The sequence below is a fragment of the Opisthocomus hoazin genome, chromosome 14 (assembly GCF_030867145.1).
Source record: "Opisthocomus hoazin isolate bOpiHoa1 chromosome 14, bOpiHoa1.hap1, whole genome shotgun sequence".
Taxonomy (NCBI): domain Eukaryota; kingdom Metazoa; phylum Chordata; class Aves; order Opisthocomiformes; family Opisthocomidae; genus Opisthocomus; species Opisthocomus hoazin.
Genome location: NC_134427.1, coordinates 6,639,398 through 6,663,741, shown reverse-complemented (window position 1 = coordinate 6,663,741; position 24,344 = coordinate 6,639,398). Strand labels below are relative to the sequence as shown.

General features: G+C 36.8%; 1 protein-coding gene across 4 annotated transcripts in view; it reads right to left on the bottom strand.

Annotated features, from left to right (window-relative positions):
* The window catches only part of DIAPH2 (diaphanous related formin 2), a 245,851-nt gene that overhangs the window by 70,202 nt on the left and 151,305 nt on the right, over positions 1-24,344 (bottom strand). For all 4 annotated transcript variants that reach the window (XM_075435212.1, XM_075435213.1, XM_075435214.1 and 1 more), the window contains one exon: positions 12,053-12,188. In XM_075435212.1, the coding sequence (XP_075291327.1) occupies positions 12,053-12,188 (136 nt within the window). The remainder of the gene's footprint in view (positions 1-12,052; positions 12,189-24,344) is intronic.

Here is a 24,344-nt window from a genome sequence, read left to right as displayed (position 1 = left end):
AAAGGACTAAAAGTTTCAAGCATGCTTTTAGACAAGTCATCACGGACTGGGTGCTCCTTCTGCTTTGTATGTACATTTAAGTTTTTTAATTGTCATCCTCCTTACATGGAAATCTCTTTTCAGCAAGTACTTAAGGTAGGAAATGTTAAATCAAGATGCTTTGCTGTTCCGTATGCCTTATGTCACTTGTATGCGCTGTGTGAGAACTCTTGTAAAAACAGTTCAAGCAGTGAAGAGAAACATAAAGCTCATCAAGCACATCAGGTCTTTTACTGAACACAAATAAGTATACACAGCTGACATTTAAGCCACCTCTGGAACATAGCAGAGGGATTAAAGTATCTTCACTTTTTAAAATAATTATTTGAAACAACCTGATCTTGCGCTGCATTATAACTGACAAAGATGTAGAACTAAGATTCCTCAGTATAGGTAGGTAATTTATTTTAGCATAATCTGTAGACTGCTAAATTAACCATGAGGACTGTGTTATAAAGGTAGAAAACAAACACTGGAGAATGATGAAGAATGTTTACTTTATCTTATTTTTCACAGAGCAAACGCAATCCTTCATCTGCTTTTGTAGCCATTTTCTCTGTTTCAACAGAGTTCCTCTGAAATAGAAGAACCATTTCCCCATGGAGATGAAGATAAAATATTTCCCTTTGCTATCACTCCTAGCATCTTATGAAATATGAGCCTTAAGTTACATTTAGAATCCTTTTTGTCAATATTACATTCCTTTTTCACTTCCTGACAAATCTCATCTAAACCTCAAAAACAGGCCCCAACATCCATACCTTTCGATATTAAATGCAAAATAATGTTCTTTTCTATTTATAACTCATATCATTAAAATCAAAATTGAAGTTGACAAAAAATATACAGGTAAAGTATCATTCTTGTGCTAGTCTGAGTAGCAATAAAAGCTACAGCTGAGACAGGACCACAGGTTTTAATGTCTTGTCTTATTTTTTAAAATAACTGCTGCTACAGTTTCATATTGGAAACTGAAACGTGTTTAGTCTGTTGCAGTCCATGAGGCTTTTAAAGTCATTCTTGCAACTAAAAGAGCACTGCTGAAAGATCAAACTAGAAAACGTGGTAGTGCTCTCTTTAGGGACTAACCTGAACCATGAACGACAAATGTACACAAAATCTGAGCTCTTTCACAGACTTTACATAAAGATGTGAATACATTTTTGACCTTGCTTTTGTGGTAGTGGCTGGCTTTGATGATTTGAACTTCATGGGAGTTTTTAGTTTTTCTCCTCTAAACAATCATACTGAAATGTCCTAAAAATAGGTCCTTACACCTTCAAGAAGATAAGTGACAATTCGCCTGAAGCCAAGCTCACTTCCTAAGAGCTCTTTTTAAGGAATTTTTAAAATATTTAACTTCCTTATTTTTCTTTTTGAGTAAAAGTATTGAAATATTTTAACTTCCTTTCCTTTCCCCTCATTACAGTTATCTAAACATTGCCTCCAAATGTCAGTTATATGTCCACACACTAAATAAACAGTCACATTTTTCCCAGCTCAATGTTCAGTACATACTAGAGCAAGGATCCAGAAATACAACTTTCTGATTTACCCTGGAAGTACTAGAAACTTGGTGAGACCATTTTCAGGTTGGGTTTTTTTTGTGGCCTCTATTTCACAAAGTTTTACCTCAGCCTTCAGTATGTTATCATCTAACAAAAACAAAGGAATAAGCATTTCCAGCATACTTTTTCAGGACCTTCACGACGACTGCTTTTTCAGTTTGCACTAGACAGGAGGCTATTTTGATTAGAACGTAAAAAACCCCAATAACTACTACTGTTCCTAAATGAAACAAGAACTGGGGTAGCACTATTGATGGTAACATGAAACAACAAAATACCTAAGGCTTTTAAGTTACTTGCATAACTTAGGACTACAGAAACTGCACTTGACTTCAAGCTACAACAGAGCTCAGGCCATGCATCCAAAACATGATCCACCTCCTTCTACCTGACTTCTTCAGGTTCCCAGCTCAGGTGCGGAGAGGCCCTGGGAACATGCTCTTGCTCCTGGACTGTTCTGCTGCCTTCCCTCTTACTTGTCCGCACAGATTACTATAGGAACACCCATATATTTTACAGGTGCACTTTCATTTTCCAGTAAAGGCAATACCCATATGTACTTTGCAAAACATCTTTTACTTTTATTATTACAAATGTACTAATTGTAAACAAAGCCAAGTTAATATAAAAAATGTAAGTATTGCACAGCCATTTGGGCCAAAGTTCACAAGAACTTCTCAGGACATTTTTCATCAATTTGGGCCCTCACTGAAAAGGTCAGGTCAAATACCATGTCAGGTAACACGTGCTGCCTGCTTCTTCAAATGGTTTCAAAATCATACACTTCTGTTTGGATCTCGCACTACCCTGTTTTGCTTTGAACTTTTAAGCGCTTTTCATAAGTCTAATGTATGTCCTGTATAAACTTTTAAACAAGACTTTTTATTCATGATCAGTACCAGAATTTTTAATTGCAATATATTCACTTTAAAAGGTCAGATTTCAGTGTCTTTTGGAAAGTGTGTTTTTGTATTCTCCTCATATATTTGCACCTTATTCATTTCCTAAATTTATTTTGCATGCATAATAAATATCCTCAGGAAGCAGTCTTCCTCTGCATTCTGCACTAGAATAGTCTCATGACTGTTATTTACTTTTTAATTAAAGGAGAACAAGTTAGGACAGTACGAGTGATAAGTGAATCTATAGCTCACGTCAGTTTACAAAACAAGGCAAATCCTTGCTCACATACCAATTAAGCTCATTGTTTATGATAACCTGATCTCAGGCTTATATAAAGTTAATAGAATGAGAAAAAAAACATGCTTTGTTGTACTGGCAGGTTATTGAAAACAATTATTGAAATGCGCACACTTTTTCATTTTCAGAAGATATCACAGTGGTCAAGGTCTAGTTCAGCAGGACTGTATTTCACTGAAATGCATCAGCATTACCCCTCGGGCCTCACTCTGAATGGACTTCTGCCCCTTGCCAGGGCGATTTTCACTGAACTTGAAAAAAATAGGCTTTAATGTAGATTACTTAGTAATAAATGGGAAGACATTGCTTCTATGTGGGAAGGAAAAGATTGTGTAGCTCAAAAAAATAAAAGAAAAATGACCATTTGATACTTAAAAAGTTAAATGCGTCTGTAATCAAGCTCTACTACTGTTTGAAGGCTGCATTTCAGTTACACTTCTTTCAAAACTTGCTTGTACTTGAACAATTGCTCCAATATTTTAGGGAAGAAACCAGTCTTTGAAACTCATTTTGAAGAAGGGGGATTTCCTGCATATTCTTGTACATATTTTTTTTACTATTATTCTTTAATCTGGTAGTGACCTCCTTCAATTTGTATTTAAATTATTCCAAGTTCTAAAACAATTTTAGCCAATTGTATCAATTGATGTCACAAAAAATATCAGATTTCACTGTCAGAACCAGAAGCGACCAATGTTGATCTTAAATTCATTTTGGGATAACAACTACAAAGCCAAATAGGTAACAAAAACCTCTCTGTGACACAAGATGATCTTCATCAGGCAGTAATTGCTTTACATGGGCTTTTCTACCTTTTAGAAGGTACCTTGTAGCTGACCTTTTCTTATCACAGAGTTTGCAAGAAAGAAAACTTTTTAAGAACACATTTTATTTTGGGGGCAAAACCAACCACATGCCCACATGATAAAGAACCAAATACCTTTCAGCAAATGGCTTACGGAATTCTTGGCCAGCTCCTGACAGCCCTATCACTGTACATTCACTTTTATCCACATTTAATCTCAAAAAAAGGGAAGCAATTAGTCCAGACTAAACCGCCAGCCTTCACTTCTTAGCATGATACTTCAATACATCCGGTTTGAAAAAAAAAAAAAAATTTAAAATGCCTTCAAAGGACCTTTATTAAACTTCATTTTTGTGAATCACCTGTTTCAATAGGGGATGGAAAGTCAAGCATGCTATTTCATGACTTTTCCTACTAAGAACATGTACATAGAAAAACGCCATGGCAAATGTCAAGCTGTAACTCCTCCATGTTTTTGAATCCTTTCTACACAGATTCCAAAGGGGTCCTGACACCTATGTTGTTTTCCATGATGACTAACCCATTTCAGGTGGACTGGACAAGTATGGAATCTGAATATAGCACAGACATTAAAACTTAACAGAATTTAGAATGTGTAGCCCAACAAGTTGTAACGCAATGTTAGCCTCCGTTATTACAGAGTATATAATTACAAATACACAGAGGACAGTAGAAACCACACAGTTTCACAATTCATTTAGGATCTAGAGCCCAATCTTGAATATAAATATCCTCACTAATACAGTTACCTGTTTTGTTATACTGGTACAGACAAAGCATCAGTTCTTACACTTTTCTGCAAAATTTCTAGTTGATAGTTTCTCATTACTACAGTACTTCATTGTCTAAAGAGATATTTTGGTTTTAGGGTTGATGGTTGTCTGACAACCATCTTTTCTGTGGTCAAGTTGAACATCCTGTACTCTCAAGAAAAATGTTACTACTTTGTGGCTCTCACTTTACAGAACATGACACTGACTCTAGGCTTAAAATCTAAATTTCCAGACCTACAAAGTTGCACTTTTATCTTTACTGCCCATCTGGCAACATCTAAAAAAACGCAATAATATTTCTACTTTCTGCTTTCAACAAAGGTCTATCTTCTGGATTCAAATCCAGAAAGCAGAGTCTTTGTTCCTGCTTCACATCTAAAAGATGAAATGCAGTATGTTCAGAATTTTTTAAATCTTCAACCAGTGGATTGCACAACTCGCCAATGGCCAGCAATTTCAAGTTGAAGGTCTGATTATACAGCTAACAAAGAATGACTGAAATCAATACCATAAAGTTCAAGCTAATTTAATTAGACCTCTACATTTGAGAAGAAATAGGCTTTTATTGTTAAAATAAACGTCCTTTGGTGCCTTACAGAACTTATCCTTTTAAGTACACATTGCTTTGTCATCAGCCTTTTAAATTACCTTTAAATACAATGATTGTACTGCGGTACAAAACTGTGCTAACATTTGTGGAAGTGTTATAACTTTTCGTTATTCAGAACTTCATATGGAAAATTATTAGTGAAGAATTATTATGAAAAATATTGGCAAATGATCACTAATCTATGAAATTAACTTTAGGTATACTACTGTTAAACAATATGTGGGGGGTGTTAACAGAAAGCATACAGCAGAAAGAGGCTCATCAACATGGTATTCTTTCCTACATAATTCCAGAAACTGCTCTTATGAAGACAGCATCTTAACAGTTCTATCAGAAACGAGATACTACAACCACAGAAAAATATCATCATTCCACGAAAACAGAATTTAGTCACCAAACTCGTACCGCCATTAGTCAAATGAACTTCCATTTCACAATAGCTCTACACTCTCCTCCTTACTATCCAATACCTAAACAAATCTTAAAACTAAAGGATAAAAAGTTGATCAACTATTTTCACTATTTTGAAAATACTCTTAATACTGGAAGTTCTACAAAATATACAAATACAATGTTATGCAACAATTACATCAAGAACACTACAGGTATTTTCAAAATTAACAACAATACCCTGCTTTTTGAAATGACAACACTTTCTCCAAGCAAAGGGAAAGTTGAAATTGCACAGACAACTTTCCAAAATTAACGCTTGTACTGTTCAGTAAATAGTGCCCAAGAAACCTACTTCTAAGGGAAAAGAATCCAATTGTTCTGCCTTTCTCCATCTGTGATTATCCCAACCTCAGATTCCACAGAGTCTAATAATTTACATCCCCCCCGACAAATTACTCCATTAAATCAATTTACTTGGAAGGTACCATATGTCGTATTCATAAACAAATAAATTTTTCCATTGCAAAATTTTAAAAGGTGAGATTAAATTTTAAGTTGTAATTTCTGTCTAACTTCGATGTTCACACCTATTTACCTTTCTCTTGAGCTGGATTTGACCCATATTAATAACATTTACTGTAATTCTGACATTCCCCCCCCCCCAAGCCTCCTTCAAACTCCTGCATAAACCGATCTTAAAAAATTTGGAGCAACTTCTGCATAAAAGCTTTGAAGAAGAAAAATCAACCCCCTTCCTGGTTCTACAGACGCTCACCTCTAAGCATAATGTAAACCTCTGTCTAATTTTTTTCTGTGAATATTGTATTTCAGGAGGAATGCAGCATATTGAAACAGACTATCGACATCAATATGAAAAATAATGACTTCCCAAAGGAATTGTAACACTTGCCTCATTGTCATCCAGCACCATAAACTAATAATCTGTAGAATGTAAATAAGCCCCAAGTTTTATCGCTCCAGGTACCACATGCAATCATTAGCCAACATATAAATTCAAAGGATTAAGGCTAAGACATTCATAAAAGAATATGTATCTTGTAAAAAACTTCATATGGATTTCTGCTTATGCTAAAGGACATAGAAGGAAGACATAACAATTAGGAAAGCACAGAATCATTAGAAAACTGCAGCAAAAATAACCTTGAATTGTATCCTGCAACAGTCAATGCAAGTGTAACAATAGTTCAAGGAAACACAACAGAGTCATTGCTGATATGAGCACATACCAGCTTGAATAAATAGCATATGAATTCTTGTATAAGAGCACTTGAAAAGGGAAAGTAGGAATATCCATCGACCACTATCACAGAACTTCATTTCCATTATCTTCATCTGCATTAGGGAAGAATGTTAATATGTCTTCAAAACAATTAATTCAATTCTAATTGGGACTGCGGAAGCTCATTCTATCTTTTATCCTAATACTGGTAGTTAAAAGGTGATTTTAATTGCCATAGTAATCAGATATAATGAAGAGCAAAACTGTTTCTGATTAAATAAAATTTGCATCAGAATTGCTGTTATATGCTTTTCAGCTCCTAGAAAGCTGTCTTCAGTTCTTTTTTTCTCTCATGCAGATATGCACATGGAAGCAATGCTGCAAGAATTTTGCAGATGTTAAATCAGATGGAAGTCATGAAAGACTACGTATAAATGTATCATAGTGCAGTCTGCTACAGCCTTCAAAAAATAGGAAACGCTGCTGAAAAACAGCTATAAAGAATGTTCTCTTTCTATAGAGCTAGTGAAGGCTAAAGAAGAGAACGGACTGTTGAGCCCTGTTCCTACACAACTCCTCTCCTGTAATGAGAACGAATGGTTCATGATTTAGCCTGTGAAATTTGGGGTCTCTGGGTGTGCAGGTAAGTCACTTAGGTCTTTGTATGTCTCCATACTTCACCAGGAAAACAGGCACACAGAAGTACCTTTCTAGTCCGGGAAACGTAACAAACAGACACATAAATAACAGCAGGGTGAAAAGAACATGAGAAAGGAGCAAATACTGCCAAGCCCCACAGCTCCAACAGAGGAGGAGGTGGAGCTGAGCACCCACAGTAGTATTCTCTGGAAGTAACAGAGTGTATCAGCTGCCAGAACATTTTGCTATGGCTTTGACTGCATCACAGATCGAAGCGAGAGATGATCTGGCACTATATAACGGGAAATACCTATTAATAGTAAGAATTATTTAAATGGAGGCTTTAATATTAAAGAACAGGTCTCACTGTAAATTGTTTCAAGGGGTAGTTTCAAATCAACGATACATGAAATAAGCTTCTTCACTACAAACAGTTTAAAAATCTATTCTGAAAAACATTAATACAAATAACAGTAGAAATCCATGATAACAAACATTTACTCCTCTCAGCCAAATCCAACGAATTCTAACAATTTTGATAAGATTTTTTAATTTCAATTTTTAATCAGTCTTTAAAAAAACACTTTTGTATGGATATTAATATCTTCCTCAAAACTGCCTGAACTTGTCACAGATAGGGAAAACTGACGTTAAACTCTGAAAATATTTCTCAGAAATTTGGAGGTGTTCCATAACTTGAGCACTACATAATGCCTCGCCCATCCTACTGCTTACATAGAAAGTCACAACAGTTGCCTTTGACTCAAGCCATCACACAGCCTTTTCTGTCCAAAACAGCTCATTTGTACCAACAATTTTATCCCAAATAATGCCAAATCCATCAGCTACAATTGCAGAAACAACTTCCAGTAGAACTGACTTCAAGATAAACCACAGGCACAAAAGATCGTAGTCCCGTTTAACTAAGAACCACTTCGCCTTTCTGTATGTATTACTGTGACTATTTACAAAAATAATTAACACGAACATAATAATGTTTTCTTGAGGCAAAGAGAAGTGTATGTGTTGCATAAGTTCCTACTGAATTTTTTTTATTTTAGAAGGCATATGTTGGTTTTCTCACCTATCAGTGCACTTCAGCTTCTGCATGAAAAAACTTATATTTTGAAATGTGGATGTATTTTAAGATTTAGAAATACTTAAGTCTGTACAATGCTGTCCAGTGTAAATCACTTCAAAATTTATACCAGGTTAAGAGATTATCTGTATTTTTACTTTCATCTTTATACATTTCGGAACGGTTAGTAGAATTTATATCAGTTTACACATAGTATTTATATGTCATCTCAGTCACACAGAGCACAAAACACCAAATGGAGTAACCTGGTCTTTAAAGTATTAGCAAATCTGAGGTTACTTCATAACTAGGAATTATACAGGACAGTCCTTGATTCTGGCCACACTGCAGTTTTCTGCTCTCTCAGTTACACCAAGAAACGGAAATGAATGGTAATATTTAACTAATTCTAATTAATTCTAATCTGGATTCTCCAGTGGCCACAAAAAAAAAGTTGTAGCTGTATAACCAAGTAAGAGCAAAAAAATACTTATTACAGAACTACACACTAAAAGGCTGTAAAATTAAGGAACCTTTTTGCTCTGAAAGGCTGTATCAATGCATTTAGATTTTCTTCTTGAAGATCTAGCTAGAGAAAGAGCGGAACGCGAGTTAGGTTAAAACACCCTTTGGGTGAAAATCACCTTGTCCAAATGACAGCTTGAGAGGACATCTGCCTCCTTCCTCCAAGTCTTCTGTGTCACATCCACTTAGACAAATTTGCAAACTATTTATATAAGCAGCAATGAGCATACAGAAGTAGATGTATCAAGAAAAAAATCATTACTTGGCAAAAACAGTTAATTGAACATCAATGTCGTGGAACCCAGCGGGGATGAAGCTATCCCCCCACCTTCTACCATGGCAATAGAGTTGTAATATGTGAAAGGGATATTTCAATATACTTAAACATTGGAAAAAATATTTTACAAGTATTACAGTAACTCTGTGTCACTAGTTTAGAAACATTGGTTATTTAAATGACAGTTTTGGTGCATTTAACCACATACTGTTATTCACATATTTGCAGTTTCAGTAAAAAAGAAATATAACACAAAACTAAATTTTTATTGTATTTGTTGAAGGGGAAGTCTTTCATGACAAAAAGCAAAAGGCTATCAGTATACTGAGGCATCTATGTTACTGCTAAGCATGGTCTACTCCTTATCCACTCATTTTTTAATTAATGGCTGTAGACCTGTATGCTCTCACCGGCTGAGCTGAAGCAATTTAAGAAGGTGTAACTTCGCACTCTTAGCTACAGCCCTTAAACACAGACCAATTCACTGACAATAGTATCCACGTGGGTTTCTCATCCTTTTTCCACAGCTAATAAAACATGTTAGCTTACATTGTCTTAAGTGGTAATTTAAACTAACCTCCCTTAGTATATCTTCAAGCACACTGGTAGAGGGGAGGGTGATGATGGGATATTTAGGTGGCTCTTCGCCCATTCACAGGAAAGCACCTGTCCATATTACAAAGGACTTTTTTCTGGTCAGATGACAGATATTAAAGAAACTTTAGTCAAATGCTGAAAGAATGGATTAGAAAAGTCTCATCAGACATCTCCACGAGCTTCACTTCATAAAATACAGTAAATGTATGTAAATTTTATACTTTGGTTATAGTGAAACTGAAATTATTAGAAGAATCCTTATATGGTATGAAATTTAAGTTTGTCAACTATAGAAAGCAACAGAGTTGTTTTACGCTATATTCCATGCAGTGTCACTGCCACTGCAAGCAAGGCCAAAAATAATCAGACTTGTGGTACCACTGCAGAAAGCCTCCAAACCAGCCCTAGGCAAGTCACTTCAAAAACACCAGAAACTCTGAAGCTTTGTGGCAAATACATGAGAATTTTTAAGAGACTCCTACACAAATAATTTGTTTTCTATCATGGTATTCAAAATACAGTACATTAACACAAATTCATTTTTCAACCTCAGAATACAAAAAATGAAGTATTGGGAAAAACAATTTATCACAATCAGCAGATACAATAGCAAATCTAACTTATGATTTCTTAAAATGTAATTAATAGTACATATAAAGTCATCACAGACTAAAGATTTTTCGCTTGTAAATAAAACTTGTTCCCACCTGTCCACTTCTTTGTTTTTGCAGATTTATATACAGGTTACTCATTTTTACCAAATTTAAACTGTAAAATTGCTGAGCAGTAAAAAAAGCACAAAGTTGTGACACTTGTATACATGTACCAATGAAGACAGAGCAACACCACCTGCAAAAATCATTGTAAATATGATTCAGTTTGACAAAGTAATGCTTAAATAGATGATGTATTTGTAAGATATAGTGATAAAAGCCTAGCTGCAGGTTCTAGAGCAATGTGGTTGCCAAACAGGAAAGGGATGTTGGTTCGCTAACATTCCTTGAGGGCTGGTTGTCCACGCACAAGTTATAGATTTTCACTAGTGATGGGAAATGTCCTGATATGTCAGAAATACTGGCATTCTAAATATACACGACACTACGTGACCTTATTTTTGCACTACTGATTTATCACTGATGGAAATTCTGACCAGTATGTTGCCTTTTCATGGCTCTGTGTTCACCTCCACAGTCATCCTCTTAAATGCTGGAGTGGGTCTGGTTGCCCTGCCCAGTAATTCTCCAATATCTTTCACTCTTGTGTAAATTGACTTCACAGATGCTGTATATATGCCCTTGAAAGGGAATGCTACTTCTAAACTTACCTTCATTCCATCAGTCTCCAGCACAGCACTATGATAGTTTGTCATAGTTATATGGTTTACTGCAACATCACCCTTGCACAAAGTTAATAAACACATCATCTTCCATAACATTCATCATAACCAAAAAACAAAACAGCATTTTTCCATGAGTACCCGTTAGACTGTTCAGTGGATAAAAAGGACAAGTGTTTTACAGATGGGTCAAATGAGCAAACTAACACAAACCCATGGGAACAGAACAAAAAATTGCAGCCTCAAGTGATCTCTTGCACAATCCAATGTTCAGTTCTACAACCTCTACTTGCCTTCTAGAGTCAAACAGGTAAAGAATAAACCCTGTATTTCACAATTTTCTGGAAATCTGCACACCATAAGTATCAGGACTACCTGATTCCTCCTGCTTTTTTACTTTCCTCTCTCTTAGGGTGGCCTCATGCAAAATACAATATTCTTACACTCGACAAGCTCAACACTTTGCTTTTTCTCATGCTGAAATGTCACTCTCTACTTCGGCTCCAAGCTCAACCAGATTTTCCAGCTTCTAATAGGACTGTCAGGAGGACAGCCATTATAGCATGGAGCCTCCACGTCCAAAAAGATAGACGTTAATTGCCACACTACCTTGATTATAGAGATGTTTACAGAATGAAATTAACAACAAAGTAAGATACTACTTCTTGGAAGAAAATCCATATGAAAAAATCAATTAACTGCTACAAATGAAAACAAGCTAATAATTCACAAAAGCGCCTTGAAAGGAACATTACACATAGTAAGTGGCAGATATGGAATTACATGAATAGGTAGGCTAAAACAAAACAATCTTCACTGAAAAAGTTAAGCTTTTTTTTCAGCTTTCAGAAGAGACAGCAAGTATTTCTCATATTGATCAGCAACAGCCTTCAGTTTGTTGCTCCTTTCTTTCTCTTTTAACAAATCTCTCTATTGAAAATGATGCCTTACCTTTGTTCATATCAATCAACTGCTGCTTCTTCTTCTGTCGCTCCAGTTTCTCTCGTTCTGCCTTCTCTTTTGCCAATTTGGCTCTCTTCGTTTTCTCCTCCAGTTCTCTTCTTTTGTTGTTTTCTTTTAACGCCTCCTGCATTAGATAAAATGAACATGAGTGTCTATATACTGAGGAAAAATGGAAAGAATAACAAAAATAACCTTGTTTGTACAGATATAGTATTTATGTCCAATGAGAGTAGAAAAAAAAACAGGGACTGGCAAACAATATTTCAAGCATCTTCAGCAAATCTTAGAGGGAACATAACTTATCATATTATTTTTACACATTAGCATTATTAGATAATCAGAAGAATGAAAATTGACATAGCTTTGCATCTATGGTGAATGAAAAAGTTGCAAATTTTTCAGCAGCAACATGTTTATATTTTTTCTATTAAGACTGCAAGCCCAGCTTAAACATGTATTTTGCAGTCAGGAGGGATGAAGCCATGTTCCCCCTACAAGGCACTTCAAGTAATGGAAACTTAGTTACTAAAATTTAAGCTACGATTCCTCAGCTATTTTTGTTGAAATATCCAAAGCAGTCTGGATCACTTAAATACACAAAACACATGAAATGTAATGGAAAACAGTTGAATTTATAGATTAAAACTCCAAATCTAAAGTCTCTGAGTCAATGGGTTAGACAAACTACCAAACCGAAAACTATAAATGTAAGAGACCATCCCTTGACTAGAGAAACCCAGAAAATCCAACAACCGACCATTTGCCACGATCTTGCCTCCATCCATCCAGCCTAGAAGATGTCCTCCTTTTGCAAAGGAGGTTCATCTCACAGAATCACAGAATGGTTGGGGTTGGAAGGGACCTCCGTGGGTCATCTAGCCCAATCCCCCTGCCGAAGCAGGGTCACCTACAGCAGGCTGCTTCCCTGCCACTGACGGACTGAGGAAAACACTACCTGTGCCCCTGATCCTCCAACCAATCGCTCCAGTGCCCTGCAGTCCCTTTTGATGGTGTGGTGACTTCTCCCTGCGATCTCATCACTGCCAACCTGCATAACCAACAGTGGGTAATAACCAGAGGGTCAATCGCGACCCCCTGCTGTGGCAGGATGACCTCAGCTGGCTGCCAGACACCCACCCAGCCACGTTCTCGCTCGCCCGTGAGCTTGTCACCTGCTTCACTCCCCGTCCTGTTGAGAAGGATGATTTATTTATTGCCAATTAAAATAGAGTTGGACGGTGACAAAGAAACACTAAAAAGAAAACCACCTCTCTCCCTTTGTCTCAGGCTCAAGTTCACTCCCTCACTCCCAACTCCCCCAGGCCCTCCCACACCCCCCGAGCGATGCAGCAGCGATGGATGGGGGAAATGGGGGCTGCAGTCAGGCCATCACTGCTCCTCGCCGCCACTCCTTCCTCCTCACGCTTTCCACTCGCTCCAGCATGGCGCCTGGCTGCAGGCCTTCGGGGTAACCCTGCTCCAGCGCGGGTCTGCTCCACGGGCTGCAGGGGAATCCCTGCTCCGGGCCGGAGCACCTCCTCCCTGCCTCCTTGTCTGGCCCTGCTGCTCGCACTCTTCCCCCTCACTCCTCACTGCCATGTAACATTTTGCCCCTCTTAAGCACTTCTTTTACACTGACACCACCAGCCTCATGGCCAGGCCCTGCTGGAACCAGCTGTGTCCAGCTGTGTGCCCCGGCCTCGCCTCACAGAGGGCCCTGCAGCCCCCCCTGCCAGCACCGGGGCACGTAAACCCGTTACACTCACTCATCACTTCTTTGCACAAATACCTTCATAACTCTTTTTACATTGCCTGCTCTCTCAAAAAAAGAGAAATATTCGAATTCCCTTAAGCTCTTCCCCGAGATCCTAAATTTCCCTTAAGTTTCGCCTTCCCTGAGATTCATTTATCATGAAGAAATTCACTGAAATCAATCATGATGGAATTTCACCTAATGTCACAGAAAGACATGATAAATGCTAGGGATAATTTTCTTATTTATATTCACAACAGCTACAAATTCATTGTTCCCTTTCCTCTCCAGCTCACTGTATACCAATATCCTCTGCCTACAAGTGCTGTAGGTCTGGGCTTCAGGTCATTTTGGGAGTCCCAACACATTACGTCCAACAAGTAGTAATAACAGTAAAGAAGATACTGGATCCACAAATGTCTAGAATTAACATGGCACATACTCATTAATGATGTTTCAGCTTAGAAAGCTGAACAGTCAATACTTACTAAGCACAGAGCAGAAGATAAATGGTTTCCATGTCAATGCTGACTTTATTTGCTACACAATTTAATCATGCCTTAAAAACTAGGATAATCATCTATGTACACATATACAAAGAAGATATCTTTGTGGATGTCTTTGTAAATATCCAAGACAATATATCAGTTATTATTTCATCAGTAAACTTTCCTTAAGAAACCTGGGGCCGACTCGTACTACACAGTTCAATATATGCCTCAGAAATGACATTTCAAATGTTTATAAATGAAAATGACAATTCACCTTACTGTGTATGTGCTAGGAAAGAACTATGGAGAACAACTGTCACTTCCAAAAGAAAATCCCACGTAAAGCACCTTTAAGTGTTAAGACTTCTACAAATTATATCAGTATTTGGTCATCAGAGATTCCCAAATGCCTCCAAAAACAGAATATCCACTCAAACAAGGGACAGCATATTTCAGCATACACATGCCATTTCAAGAGGTTACTGAGGTAAAATACTACATAGAGCCCCTTCTTTAAGGGGTGATACTGTTTTGCAAAGATGCTGGATACCACAGTTACAGTGATGTTACTTGTGGACGCACTTGAAAATTGGACCAAGAACTGCATTTGCTGTACCATCACATAACCGATTGCACTGATAAACACCCTTCCTTTCAGAAAGAGAAAAGAGAATTAAAGGAGAAAATCAATGTTTTATCCTTTTTGGTTTTGGACAGTTCTGTCTCTGCACATTCAATCACACTTGACAAAGATTTCATTTTACTGCAACTTCACAGGCTGTAATGAAAGTAAATGCCCACAATCTTACGAGAGAAAGCAAATAAGAAATGTCATGGCTGAACAAGTAGCCCACTAGCCATTGACATACTATGATTAGATCACAGATTCTGTCATATTTTCTAACAGGAAGACTATAGTAGACTGGACTAAACAAGCTCTAAAGTTATCGTATCTGGAAATTCACTTGGAGTCAGACTCTACAAATCCTAGTTGAAGGGAAACTATATGAAAATACAGATTGCAGTTCATAAAATATGCTGGCTACCAATGATGATTCAAACAAAAGCTCTTCAAAATAAAGGTTTGATCTTCCTGAAGAACAGTAAGATAACAAAATATTGTTAACTGTAGGTGAGAGTGCCTGTCTTCATCTACCTACACCCATCCCTTCATGTACATACATATCTACATACAACCAAACCCCACCATTCCAACACACGCAGCACAGGCAGCGCAAAGAGGTCAGATGGGCCTGCCCATTATTTCTCCAAAATGCACATATCCTAGTAGTTTATTTTCTTCCAGAAGGTAAATGTTTTGAGTGTATCTTCACATACAGTCTCTTTCCACAGATTATAAAGGAAGAGTTGGGGACAGCAAGGTGAAATCCACTAAGAGCTAACCTGAAATACCAGAGCTTTTTCCAAACAACCTGTTGCTACAACAGGGACAGGTTGCAGCAGAGGAGCATTAACACCCAGCACTTTCTGCCGTGGTCAAACGGGCACCCTGCGAGGCAGGAGGGAGAAAGCCCAGCAGGACACCAGACCAGCACATCCTGGGGCTTCTGGGGCCTGGACTGGCCATTTCAGAACTCAGCATAATGCAGCACTGCTCACATACAGCTTCAGAAGCATTTTCATATCAACATAAAAGGGTTATTCTAGAGCAAAAAACCCCTCTCTTACCCGCTCTTAGCTTTGCTGTAGTAGTCTGGTAACTGCTTGGTGACAGCTCCAGTATTTCTACTTAGTATTTAGTGGATTCTTTCCTTCCATCCCCAGTTGAATCTCCCACCCACCCAAATAGTTTTATGCCACATTCCTTGAAATTTAACGTATCTTCTCCCCATCTACATACCAATCCAAAATTAATATTGTGATAATAAGAACTAGAATGATCTATTTCAATTGTCACCGTCATTTAGTGCATGCAACGCCTTCCCCTCATCGGGTATCTCAGCACCAAACCACCTGGAATGTACTTGTGACTACTCTCCATCAGGCAGTCTGACTCTTAACCATTTCATGCTTCTTACATCACTTACTACTGTACATATAGTCAGAGTTCGATGAAAGCCTGAAATAAATCATTTGCAAGAACATACTCGCAGATGTTTTCAAGTTATGTGCTGAAATCAAAATAAATACATATTCATCCATATTCACAAAAATACTTTATTTTTTAATTAATATTGATAAAAAATTTGATCACAGTTTTTCAAAGCTGATGGAAGATAACTGTAAATAAAGACAAAGAGAGTTTTGATTCAATGTATAGTGGTTTCCACAGCACTTGCTCTTCCTGAATTATACCATCAATCCTTTAAGTTTCCTTTTCTACAGTTTTACTGCAAAGGGTTAGTTCTCTCTCTCATGTGGCTTCGATTATTTCATTATTTACTACTTCCTCACTTTCTAGACATCCGGACTGTGGACAAGCCTAACAATTTCTAATACAAAGGTGACATGATTCTGCACCTGCCTTATCACAGTGTTGTTTGGGCTCCACCAATCTAAAGTTTAGCCTTAAATTGAAAGCAATCTGGACATCACCTCATGCTTTCACCCCTCTTCTCTGTGGCATACTTCTACACTCCTCTATGCCTATTCTCTTCCAAACTCCTGAGTTTCAGTGGACTTCTAATACAGAACAGTGCTATTTCTGGTTATCAGGATATTTTTTAGTATCGAATGCCAGTGACAGCCTTTCTGTGTAGGTTTGCATGCAAAATTATCTCTACCTTTTAGCAGCTAGGTCAGTTTGAATACCGAAAAAAAAAAGCTCTGTAATTGGCATTGCTTATAAAAGAGGGGGAAAAAAAATCAGCTGTTTTGTTACTGCAATGTAGCTCAACAATGACAAAGTACATACTAGTGTTCATAGGTATACACTAGCAACTATATTTATTCCTTAATTACAGGATACAAACTAACTAATATAACAGTAACAAATGAGACAAATGTCACAAAGCACGAAGCAATCCACAGTTAAAAATAAACGCCTTCCGAACAGCTTTGAAAAACATTTTGAAAAGTATTCATCTACTGTCTTTTCAAAACATATAAGTGCATGCAAAAGCTGAAATGGTTTTCAAGTGAATCTTCACAGAAATATTTTATTGTATACAACCCCTTTTTTGATGTGCTATTCATGACCCTGTTTTCAGTTGGTGCCTAACAGCACACAGTTTTGCTAATTCAACTGCAAATTAAAAGTTAGAGAAAGTTTGAGTGTGGGTTGGTGTGGGGTTTTTTTAGGTAAAAACAAAACCAAATTGTCGTCTCTCCTAGCAGCAAATTAGCTTCAACAAGGAATATTATCTCCTGCTAAGGGAGCTAGTTGTAGTGGCACACAGCTTGATGTTTCCCCCTGTGTTTATTAGGATTCACTGAAGGAAGGCTCTTCTACTCAGCACTGCCAGTTTACAGCTTCGCTTCCTTAAGAAGCAAATAAAAAATTCATGTGTCTCTTGCATTCTATACATATCTTAACTTTTGACAGACAAACAGATATTCACACACCAACATGGTTGTAAATAGACTCTCAAAGGTAAATTATTAAAAACAAGAAGAAAGAAAACAAGCTCTAATGCATAAATCTCCTTAGATATTAAAGATGCAGTTGGCTACAAGCTGGTCATGCACCAATAATGAAGGCTGCCTGTGATCCCTCAGGCGCTCCCTAAATTTGCCTTCCAACTACAAAATATGTGAACTGAAGTTCCAGTGAGAAAAAATAAAACAATCTTTTTCAGTCATAACTCATTAGGAACAACGAACTCAGATTAACTGGAAATTAATCTGCAGAAACAAAGAGAGTTAAAATATAGCAGATTGAGCAATCGGTTTACATGTAAAAGAAAGGTCTTTCATGAGTATTCCTTGGAGGATAACATATTCCAATACATTGTTATCTTTTTGAAAATAATGGAAAAGAGATGCAATGAGCTGGTTAAACAACATCAGACAAACTGAATTTCCTGATGGGTGGGCATGAAACAGTAAGTAGAGAAGATTATGCCTGGGATACTGCCCCATGGTTCATGCATCAGGGCCATCACACCTGACACAAAATGTCTTTGGCATGCCATTAGAAATGAAGATTTTTGGCAAGTGTAGCTGCTGCGGTATATTCAGGTAGGGAGAAGGGGTTTGCTGCCATCTTATCAGCTGTGTTGCAAAACCACTTAAAACTGCCTAGCAGTGGAAGGTAGAAGAGGTTTTCAGTGTCTATTGAACCAAGTTTAAGGCTACCAATTAAGAACTATATTATATGTCTTAATTACTTAACAGTATATGTTTGAGTAATTACTAAATAGCACTCAAATGGACAAATTTGGGACTGTTTAATATCTCCTTAAATCAATATTTCGATACCAGAATAAACATGCATGCCTAATTCATGTTATTCCTGAAAAATACAGAGAGCTGAAATACATACTCACACACTAACAAAACTGTATTACTGTCATAAAAAAAAGACAAACACCACCACCCCACCCACCCCCCCCCCGCCCCCAACCACCCCAAAAAAACAAGTGTTAGCTGTTCTAGGTACAATCTCAGCAGAGAAACCAAGGCACACAGATGATGAATTATTGTTTTGTTCAAAAAGTGATCTTTCTGAATCAAGGAAATTACAAATCAGTAGGTTGGTATGTGAAGCCTCGCGTTGCTATGCAAGCACAACCCTTTAAACTCTTCTACAAAAAAACAATTCTTTGTAAGGTAAATCTGTAAAATCTGTTCCTACAAAAGCCTAAATCCAGTAGAAAAAGTGGTATTTTTTAATTTTTTTTTTTTTTTTGAAACATCAGAACCTTGACTATGACGTGTTCAAAGTTTTAAAAGTTTCTGGCTAGAAATTCTTGACAAATTCTAATAGAGGATATGAGAATTACATACACACAGTGTATATATTTAAATAACAAAAGAAAACTGCCAGCTTTGAAGGATTTTTCATGCTTCCTTTAAGACAGGGCTGATGGACTATCAGAAGAAAATGTTCCAGAGGTTGTGTGGCATTACACTCCAAAGAAGTTAAGTGTGAAAAACCCCAACATTGAAGGGATATGCTTATTCATCTGTAGTTTTTTTCTTGAGGTTTCTTACACCTTCCACTTCATGCTTCCTATTATATTTTGACAGGATAATCCAAATCTATTAGCCTGCTTTTCCTAAACGTGATAAGCAAGCAAATAAGAACTTAAGGAAGTGAACGAGCTATAATTTACTACAACATCAGCTAGCAAATTGAAGATGCAATAATGCAGTGATCAATCTGAAATCAAAATTAAGATAAACATGGATTATTATTATTATAATTATCAAATTATCTTAATACGATATATGAACAAACAGAATGGTGAAGCTAAGACTATAATGGAACACCCTTCTGGAGATTTCAGAGAGAAGTCAGATTCCTTCTGACCATGACAGCTTTGTAGAAATACATTCGGTGCAGATGTAAAGAATCTGTAGGCTGTAAGTATCTTCTGTGAAAGGGTCTCCTTTAGACTCAGAGTCTTGCCAAAGGAAGTCACTTAGAGCAGGTAGTAAAGTCTGCTGGTGTACAAGAGGTTTTCAACATCTGGGTTAAGATTCACCTCAAGTATTGCAATAGTCAAAATCCCAAACTATGCCTGGTTGCCATAGTGGAAATGAGGATTCCAAATCCTCATTTAAACATTATGAACTTCCAGGATAATGCCTGGGAATAATGAGATTACTCAGTTGGACTCACTGTCATCAGCACTGAATGGAGAGTCTGTTTTAAACTTTCAAATGGAAAATTCTAAAGAAAAATTTTTAATCCAGTTCCTTTTCAAGATTACAAAGCTGAACTTCATAGTTTCCTCTAGACTATATTTTCCTGTATTACTTCTGAAAATATTACTTCATCAAAGGCATCACAACCATGAAATACGGCATCTATTGCTTTCACCCCGTCCACAAGGGCAATCACATCTGATTCCATTACTTATAAACTGTCCTAGCCTACACCAAATTCCTGATTTGTTCAATATCATAACTAAAAAATTCCCCTCAGCAGTAGCTGGATGTAGACACTCAGATGGGAATTTAGAGAGCTTACAAAAAAGGGTCTTTTTTGGGCTTTTGAGAGGGGGGAAGGGCTTACTATGTACTGCCTGTTAATAAGGACAATGTTTCACTTTTGATATTACCTCTCGGGAAATTTCACTGGAGAAAATACTTCTTGCTCATTATTCTTTATTTTTTCTTAGCTTCCTGCTAGGTAGAAACTGTTATCTTTCAGACTACATTAAAGAACTGTTACTTTTTAGGCAGAAGGGAGAAACTGTATTCCCAGACAAATAACCAGGGAGAACAATGAATAAATACAGCCTTTCTTCTAAACCACTCCTGTATTATAAGCTCAATTTATGAGTTTGAAAGCTGGGAATTTAGCTTGACTATGTATTGCATTTCATAGTAAATCATATGTTTATTATGTATTACTTTATGTACTGTATATTCATTGATTTATATTATTGTAGCCAATGACCTGCTGTATTCAAGAGACATTTCAAAAAAGCCACAGAAAAATCATGCCTGAGTCATGAAGCTTGAAATTTACTTTGAAGTAAGTTACAGGCAAACAAATCTTAGCAAGAAGAAAAGGTCTTGCAGGTACATTTCTACTCAAGATGCTGAATCCACTGTGGTGAATGTTTTTTCTTATGAAGGCAACAGAACAGATGTTTTGTTTCCTGCCTGGTACAGGGCATCATTCTTATAAAATCTTGAAAGACCAGGGTAGCGGTTGCCCAATAAAAAGCATTTAGTTAATTGATCATTTAACGTGTCTCATCACTTAGGGGGGACTTTCACTTTCTGGATCCTGTATTACAGGGTTACTGTAAAAGATCCCAGCCACACAGCAGTCGTCAATCAATAGTCAGTATCGATAGAAAAGGGCAGTTTATTTCATTGGTCTTTTACAAGAGCCCAGCTCTCACACTGCCAATGGATGAGCTACTTACATCTACTTAAATACTTATTCATACTAGAATACAACTTTTTTCTCCCTAAGCACATTTGTAATGTAATTTAAAGATTTAATTCCTTATTCAAAAAGCTGCATTTACACAGATGTTTTCTAGGTGAGGGAAGCAGTCATCACTTCTTTGCATTTCATAACAACTAGGGCCATAGATGCTTGTTATTACTGCTTCAAATTTCACCCAACTGTTCTTACAGGCGTTCTTACAATATTGGGTTTTTTAGACTCAAAATTCACCTTTAAGACTATCTGCATTAAATGGGGAGCCCACAGAGCAAACAAAATCTGAAAAATTTAAGAACTGTATAAGAAAAAAGAACATTTCCTATCTAATGCTAAGATATATATTTCATACAATTTCCACAAAGCACACAATCTGATTAAAAGGAAATTTATGTCCATTTGCAAATGTAGGCATGACAGATTTGTTGGATATTTTTAAATACTCTAGCACCAACAAAAAACAAACATTTACAAAGTGACAGAACAAAAATATTTCAGATCATTTGACATAAACTCTGTGAGCCAGTTAAAGTGAAGAACCAAAACAGAAAAGAACAAACTGGCATACTGCTTCAGGCAACTGATTAATCATTATTTGATAAGAGTCTGAAACTTTATCAAACCAACAACATATCAGGTTGCAATTGACCTCAAGGACAATAAAAATTTGTGTTTACTTTTAAACAGAAGAAAGGACTAAATCAATAAAATCTGAAAAACGTTTCTCCTTCAAAATAGTTATAAATATAAAAGGCATATTATTATTCAGTGGATCTACTATTTCAACTGTAAACAGAAAAAAAAAAAAACAACCCACCAAACAACAAAAAATACCAAAAACCCTTACTGCTACTTTTGATTCAATTTCTCTGTAATCATCAGCTCCCCCTCCCAACCCAGGCTTGATTTTGAATCATGTTCCGTTTGCAAAGGAAAGTCATGCTGAAGTGCTTTACTTATTTCTTGTGATATGCCTTGAATACAATGAGGTTATCAAGAAAAAAAAATCAAAAGTAGTAAAATCACAAAATCAGATAAGTAAACAGACAGAGGTGACACAAGTACCAGGAAAATTCTAGTTAAAAGCTCTCTTCAAAGGTTTACATATTCTACCTAACCTTAGAACAAAATAAAAACAAAAAGCAACCAAACAAAATAAGACTGAGCAAGAAGCAGTACAGCCATGGGGGCCCAGGAGGGACGAGATTTGTAACTGTAAGAGGTAGAGGGGTAAAGTGATGCAAACTTTATTTTACTGTCTCACTACACCCTTGGCTCTAATTATGTTCCCTTCAAACAAAGTTACAGAAACCTGGGGATAAAATGGGAACAGATATAGAATAATTAATAAACAAAGAAGCTCTGTTTCTTCTCTCTGCATCTCTAGGTGGATTCACTATATTGCAGCTCAAGGAACTGAAGTGGCTCACAAGGATATTTGATTAGATGTTTGGTCAGAGGTGCTCTAGGTTTATTTGGCTATTTGCAACCAGGTGATGGGCAGTCATAATGGTGTCACTTCGACTGCGAATTCCTAACCATGCAGTCCTTTTTTCTCCTCCCAACATCACAGAACAGCCAAAAAAGTACTACTACTCTTTCACATGAAGGCAGACAGACATTGGTAAAAACTAAGTACAAAAGATTAATTTGGTATTTGACTGGAAACTTTGTATTGGGACAGTTTTAAAGACATAGCACAAGGAACAACAAAATGCCCACAATAAGTCACTTTCTAGGGTGATTGCCTGTTGCTGGGAAAAGCATCAAAAGCGTTCCAGTGGCAATCAATATGTTTCACAAAGAAACTGGAGAAAGGTCAGCTACTCTATCAGCCCACGCTGCCTACTTATAATTTCCTTTCTTCCTGTTGTTTAGGGATAACAGAGTAACAACTTATTTATATGGAAAATTTTGTTGGAAATAACTTGAAGTGAAACAACTGGACCCAAAGGAGTATCACTGTCTTGCTGATACACTTTGATCAGAAGAATGACAGATGAAAAAACAACACTGACTGTTCCAGAAATTCTTTTTCTCATATGCTGCACATCTTGTCATTCAGCCTAACAACTTCTGAATGCTTAGACCATGTGGAGATGCATTTATTAAATACCGTTTCTGTCCAGCTTGCAAAAAGCGAGCAAGTAGAAAAAAAGATGCATACATATATTTTTTACTTCAAGTAATAAAAAATAGGCATTATTTTCCATTCAGTATATGGCGCTTCCTCTAATGATCGTCAAGTATTTAACGTGAGTTTTCAAAAGACCAGCTTTTTTTCTTAATATTATAATAGCTTGGTAAGAGCATTAGAAAACAAACATCAAGCTCCAAAGGTATTTTTATATATATGTATACATATCCATAGAAACACACACAGAGAATTTTCTCTGTGAATTGGGGATGTGCATATTATTATTATATTAATTATATTATATTCATATTATATGAACATATTTCTGATGTAATTATTTTAAGATTCATCTTTAAAAACATTCATATATATTCCATCTTTTTCAAATACACTAGCTGAATTGCATGATTTTATCATATAAGTTATTTTTATCTTTAGTTGCAAATGAAAGAAAGAAAAATTGTCATTCCAATCAAACGTTTTAGTCAGTATTCTTGCTTTTACAAAGCAGAATCATACGCAGAATCACAGGTTAAGCAAGGGCAAATAAAAATACCAGTTGCCGTACAAAGGTCACAGAAGACAAGTCAAGATTTTCTGAACAGCTATGTTGAATTCCAGGTGCGCACCAAAGCCAATTATCTGTATAGACCATAGTTTCAACTAAAACACACTGTATATGTAAAGCATTCACTGTTGATAACTGACCTACAGTGGAAACCTTCTCAAGGGACAAGTCACCTGTCCTGCCACGCAGGAAGCTGAGGAGGTGGAGAAGGGGCCAGCGTGGCTGAACAGCCAACTACTGACGGTGCTCTGACACAAACCAGAAACACCGAAAAGTGGAAGGACAGCTATACCATCCTGAA